The sequence below is a fragment of the Chenopodium album genome, chromosome 13, assembly GCF_948465745.1.
Source record: "Chenopodium album chromosome 13, dcCheAlbu1.1, whole genome shotgun sequence".
Classification (NCBI taxonomy): Eukaryota; Viridiplantae; Streptophyta; class Magnoliopsida; order Caryophyllales; family Amaranthaceae; genus Chenopodium; species Chenopodium album.
In genome coordinates this window covers 55,151,085-55,157,542 of record NC_137846.1, presented here as the reverse complement: position 1 = coordinate 55,157,542, position 6,458 = coordinate 55,151,085, and the positions used below count along the sequence as shown (strand labels likewise).

The window sequence follows — 6,458 nt, the reverse complement described above, 5'->3', positions numbered from 1 at the left end:
CTTACCCCTTTATTTGTATCAATTCTTTCAATTAAAGTTCGTCTTAAATGTCATCTATTTTCATCATCTCTACTTTTTATAATATATGTTACGATGACAATTGATAATCTGATGTGCACAAGTAAAAAAGACCTTCTATAATAGTATTATTTTTTTATTTTATAAACAATAAGATAAGTAAAAGTCAGGAGAACTGAAAACCGAAATAATAAAAATCACATAATCGGGGACATAATGTGGCAAATTGACAACAACATATGAAGATGATGAAGTGATAGTTATCAGGATTGGGTGGAGGGGGCTGCGTTGGAAATTGCCACAACCACAAAGATCCCATTAATCCTTAACCTTAAGTTCTTATCAACAACAAAGTAGCTCAAAGTAGCTGTACTGTACTTTAATTTTGTATAACAATTTAGTGATTTACAATACACAATAATTCTAATGAAAAAGCTGTTAATTAAGTTGGGTGACACTTTCACAATAAGGTTTTTTTTTTCTTTGTTTGGGACCACTCTTTTTAATACACAAACTAATTCATTAAGGGTAAGCCCTCTTTATTAATTAGGGTTTAGGCAAGACATTTTCTCATTATAGGAAAACACATAGGTTACATAGCCTTTACAACTATAATCCCAATATGTTTATCATCACATGGCCAACTAGCAATAACAATCAATAATTCCCTCTTCGTTAGCTAGGATGTATTCTATTCACTTGATTTTCATCTATCTAATTTATGAACTTATCTGAATTTATTAGACCTTATTAAATTTATTTTAGTTATAATTTGTACTTGGATAACCCAAGAACTTATTTTTCCTAAACTGAACTTATTACACCTGAAATAAGTGAAAATAATATGAACAGAACAGACCCTAGTCAAGAACAGCTTGCCTATTATGGCTCCGTTGAAGAGATGCAGAGATATCGATTAGGGCACAACACCTTCCTAAAACATTCGAGTACGTGTGTTAATGTGTTATAGATAGATATTGAAATGTCAAAGTCAAAAACCATTCTGATTATGGCTCCGTTGAAGAGATGTGGGGATGAGAAGGGGAGGGGGGGGGGGGGAGCGGAGACATTGGTCCCAAGTTAGGTTATAAGTGCAAGAGCATATGGCATTTCAAATATATGTACGAAATAATTTTTTGTAGGATGGGCTGTAATTTTCTTACAAAATTAGATCTGAATCTCTCCAAATGAAAGGCTAAAAGTATGCATTATTGAGGTTTAGCCAATCAAGTGGACAAGAATCTAGCCCCCAATTGTCATGTATAACTGAGATCTCATGTGACAAACTCAGAACCCTAACAACCTACTACAAGTCTACAATATACTCTTTTTTTTTTGGTACACACAAACTACTACAATATGACATTAGTACATAACAGAATACTTCTAATATAATGTGCTAAAATAACAATAAACGTGTAAAATTTACATGTGCAGTAGCCAGGCAGCCAGCGCTCAGCAAGACATACAAGTATTTCAATAACTATATAAACAAAATCATTCAATATAAATGGTCTTGGCAGCAAAGCACCTAGCCAAAAATAAAATGGCTCTATATGAAAAGGAACAGGCGAGGATGAACCAATCTTTCACAAGTAGTTTAGAAAACAGCGTACCTCAAAATAAGGTAACGTCTCGAGTTTTGTCACATCTTAGCTGAGATATGCAGGTGAAATAACAATGGCTAAGTAAAGCAAGCATTATCCATAACAGGTTTAACATCAATAATCTTGCCATTTTACATGTAAGGTACAGGTTCTTGTTTGGACCAGAACATAGCCACACAAAATTCGATCCAAAACATTGGCTATTAAAATTCCTAATTGTCTTGCTGATTAATGATTGAAACGAATTTGGCAGAGATATCTATACAACCACCAAAACCCCATTTTACACAGCTAATTTCCAGTTTTCTGAAGTGCTCCGGAGAGGTTATAGGATTGGAATTGTCCTCCAAGACTCCTAATGATTTGGCTTGATAAGCATATGTTTTGCAACCAATATTCTGATTCACAGATACAAGTGAAATTATGACAGTTCGGTTATGATACGTTCACACTTGTCTTCCAAGATCTTCACAGCTTCGGTAAATAGCACCTCAGGAGACAACGCTCCAGTTGATTCAACAGTGACTGGGAGCAAAACAAATATAGTTAACTCCAAACCATAATTCTAATATACAAATTTCAAAAAAATTCTTACTATAATGCAGGACTGGAAGAAAGATTAATATATCAATGCCACACCTAATACTAGACTGCAATTGCCTGGACACCAAGAGTTTATCACTCAATAGACCAAAATTCAAATCGCGAACTATTTAAGAATGTCATTAAGGATAAACAACTTATCCTGCACGCCTAGAGGCGAGTGATGGTTCAAAAGTAAGAGGGTTTGGTTCCTCTGCACAAGAGATATGACAACATAAAATGTAAAAAGCCTACCATAGTCCACAGTGACTCGTTAACAGAAAACATAGTTGCCCCAGGAATGTGAACTCTCAGCTCATAATGCACCTTCTCAAACTTGAAACTATAACAGAACCCAAATGGATAAAAAGTAATTCTCAATGAAAAACTTCCCTGAAAATTTAAACACACAAAGATGAAACCTTAGGCTCCAGTTCTCCATCTATACATGGAGTACAAAATTTCTTGCTGCTGAATGAAGTAGTATTCCACAAGAAATCTATAGCTTATACAATAATCTTCCTAGTAAGTGTAATTCCAGCTAGAAAATAACAGGAGGCAACATTTTTTAAGCATAAAATAGTTTATTATTGGATAAGCATAACTTACATATAAAATGATCTTTCTTACGCCGCAAAGCGACATATTTGTCCCATCCTTCCCCTCTAATGCATTCTCTGCAAAGGGTACAGGATCTTGGTCGTGGGGCTGTTGCTTTCCTACCTGTTAAGGCGCAAGTTTTGATAAGGAAGCAAAAAGCAGGAAGGAGGGGGGGGGGGGGGGGGGGAAGGGGCATATATATCCGAGAAAAAGCACAAAATCATTTGTGCAGTGGTAATATGAAGAGCACAATACCAGTAGGAGTGTCTTCAATGTCAAAAACATTAGCTGGACATTTTTGTACCAACTTTTCTGCCTCTTCATCAATAATATCTTGCAAGAGAACAACCTATGCCATAAAAGTTGATGATATCAGTATAGCCACACAAAAAAAGAAGGGGGGGGGGGGGGGGGGGAGGGCTGATCAGATAGCATTGTAGGCATTTTACCTCAGGAAGCATCCGGTACCAAGCAGTCGCAACTGGGGACCACTTTGCATGTTCTTTACCAACACCTTTAACAGCATGTGCTTCAAGTTCAATTTCCTGGACATATGACAAAGTTGACATTTGATAAAATTAAACATCAAGACTTCACAAAGGAGTTTGTGAACAAGCATCCCACAAGGGGACAAGCATCACTCAATCGACAAACTGCCATCTTTAATTTAACTACCTAAGTAAGTTTAGTAACAAGCTGCTAAACTCAATGGATTAAGTTACCAGCAGATACAGAAAGCAAGAGATATGAAAGCTACCTGTCCTGGCCCAATCCTAGCTAAAGTGATATCAGGATACTTAGGAAGAATTGGATTTTCTGATAATTCAGGTAGCCCATCCTGGCTCGACTTAAAATTAGTATAAGTTTTGGGTGCCGTGGTTGAACTTGATGCTTTATTTTCTATCTCCAATAAGAACATACTCCCTTTTGGCAACCAATTCAGTTCTTCTGACTTGACTACAGCAAAATGATAGCAATCATTATTCAAACGCATCACAAGCAAATGAATCAATGAAGGTGAACAGGTAGTACAAATTACAAACTAATTTGCACACCCCTAATATGCCCTAAGGATAGTAGCAAAGTTATACCTGACCGCCGTGGTTCTTTTTGTTCACAACGGGCATGAAGTCCAAAAACAATGGTGTTTTTCTCATTCGGTTCATCCTTTTCTAAAAAAAATATATAATTATATCGTTAAAGGCAAACAAATTTGGTAAGTTCATAAACTTATTGTTATCAGCATCAAACACATAGAGCTTATACCTGACTTATAAGAAAATAACCTCGGGTCAACTTTTAAGGGAACGAGCCCCAATCTGTGCGCAAGAACCTCATCCTGAACCACTGACGTGTTTTTTGCTATAAAAACCTTCTCAATGGCCATTGTGGGAACCTAAAATAACACTTCAAAGTTCAATTTAATTTTCACACAGAAATCACCAAGTCATTAAGTTTCCAACTTCGACCATGCATAATAATACATAAGCCACATTCAAAGACATGAAACAATCTAGCTTTACATAAAATATAATACATTCAATCATTCATCATCCATCCTCAACTCTGAAATAAATAACAGAAGAAATCCTGAAACTCATACAATGCTGTTAGTATAGCTACCATGTACCATGATAGTCTGTATAATTCATTGGGTATACAGAAGGGGGTAATATTATGGTATTGCATGATAAGTTGGTTAGGATTAGCTTGGAGAGGAGAGCCAATAAGAGAAATTGGGGGAACTGCCGTACATAGAGGAGATTAGAGGAGAAGGAAATCAAATAGTATTGAGTGAATTTTACGTTGCTTTAGCTTGTATCCGACCACTAAAAGGTATGGAGTGTATGCTCAGTTTGATAATTTAATCCAAATCACAATCAACTATCATTTCCCCTAAATTCTCTTCTTCTACCTCGTTTCTACACCATGATTCAAGTCAATTTCATCTGCTAGTGTAAATGTGAGAGTAATCAACTAATCATAGAAAGGGTATATTCAAATTTTCATCTATATAATGTTTTCTGGTGTAATTAACAACTAGTACACACAATTCCAACCTTTTCAGTTCATTCCTTGAGAGGACAAGTCATATAATAACTTCTTGGCTACCCAGCACTAGAACTTATAAAACCTTCTTGTCCGGTTTAATTTGCGGTCTTTTCATTGCCTAAAATTTTTTACAGAGAGGGCACGAGGATTTATTTTTTCCTCAAAGATTTGGAAAATCTCTTCAAATTCTCAAGACAGAGAACTTATTCTCTGGTATAGCAACCTTTCACTTACTACATCTTCTAGGAAATCAAATTTGTATTTTATGCTAGGGGTATCAGGAAAGCCTATAAACTTGTATTGTGGACCTCAAACAAGGAGACAAAGTTTCGGTATTTTTCTTATATCCTCACTTTGTCATCTACACTCTCATCAAAACTCGTTCCTCTGATGTTAATACCCCTGCTAAGCAACCTCTTTATTTGTTTGCAAAACCACTGTAACTTCAGTCTTCAACTAATTTTGAGTTAGTCAATCATGGGAAACTCTTCCCAATTTCTAAAGATTATGCACTATAATGTTTAGTATCTGACTGAATTGTGCCACACTCTTACTCCCACAATTGGTGTAAACTTGATACATCACAACACAAATCTTACTAGAAAGAAAAATGGTCATAATAATCAGCTCATTCCTAACCTATTCCCCATTTATCGGTATCTCCGAATCCAAACATAAGTTACTACTCTACTACGGATATTATATTTTATCAAAGATGAAAACTTTTTTCCAACGTCTTGTGGTAGTACATGTGACTATTATTTCCGAACATACAAAGTACATTTTTCTATATCCAAAGACTCAATCCTCATAAGTAACAATAGAATTATAATCCACACATAAAAATTCAAAAAGGATCAAACAAAAATAGAATCAAAACCCCAAAAATTCACAAAATAGATGACATACATAATAACCATCAAATTAAACAAAAATAAAGTTATAATTTAACCCAAAAATGAATAATTTACCTCGGAAATGAGAATTCGTCGAAAAGCATTAGCCAAAGCAGCATCAATACCAATCATATCAAACTCAATTTCATCCTCAGTAAGACGATTGACAACGACTTTGAAGTCCTTAAAGAAACTCTCTAAGCTCGAATTATCAACGTCCATTGAAGCATATGCTCCAGAATATAAAATTGATTCAGTCTGTTGACAAAAAACGCCATTAATAATGGAGAAAATAGAATCAAAGATAAAAATTACAAGAAATTGAAGAAAGGAAGAGAGAGAACGTCATTAGGAGCATCGAGTTTGCAGGAGACGCGAGTGCGCTTGAGCTCGAGGTGGTCAGGGAGTTTTGGCATCGTCGCTGATTCTGTGTGTTTTGAGAATTTTAGGGTTTAGGGTTTTAGGAACCCTAAATCGTTTGTCTATTTAAACTTAGGGGAGGAAAAGGAAATGATGAGCTTGTGCCTCTAAAATCTAAATTGGAACTTCTATAGCGTCAGGCTACTTAGGTATTACATAGTGTCGTAGAGGTGTTGATTGGGGTTCTAGGTGGGTTCAAGTCGTATCCAATTGAGTTGGGTTTAATTGGTGCTTGAATCATGTTGTTCGTAAGTCATTGAGTCCATATACATGAGTTTCTGGA

At 35.7% G+C, this 6,458-nt stretch overlaps 1 protein-coding gene across 1 annotated transcript; it reads right to left on the bottom strand.

Moving 5' to 3' along the window:
* Positions 1-1,652: 1,652 nt before the first annotated feature.
* LOC145576999 (uncharacterized) lies at positions 1,653-6,258 on the bottom strand. The gene is made up of 9 exons (XM_081634699.1): positions 6,100-6,258; positions 5,831-6,013; positions 4,074-4,203; positions 3,899-3,979; positions 3,565-3,764; positions 3,257-3,352; positions 3,063-3,156; positions 2,817-2,930; positions 1,653-2,150 (listed from the first exon to the last, which is right to left on the bottom strand). Exons 1-9 carry the CDS (start codon positions 6,169-6,171, stop codon positions 2,047-2,049), a joined length of 1,074 nt encoding a protein of 357 aa, XP_081490825.1. The 5' UTR covers positions 6,172-6,258; the 3' UTR covers positions 1,653-2,046.
* Between the last annotated feature and the right edge of the window lie 200 nt (positions 6,259-6,458).

Coding starts and splice junctions, on each gene's coding strand:
- LOC145576999 (XM_081634699.1), bottom strand. CDS start 6,171: ATGCCAAAACTCCCTGACCACCTCGAGCTCAAGCGCACTCGCGTCTCC. Junction 3,980..4,073: donor GTTATTTTCTTATAAGTCAG/GTATAAGCTCTA, acceptor TATTTTTTTTAG/AAAAGGATGAACCGAATGAG. Junction 2,151..2,816: donor TAAGAAAGATCATTTTATAT/GTAAGTTATGCT, acceptor TTTTGCTCCCAG/TCACTGTTGAATCAACTGGA.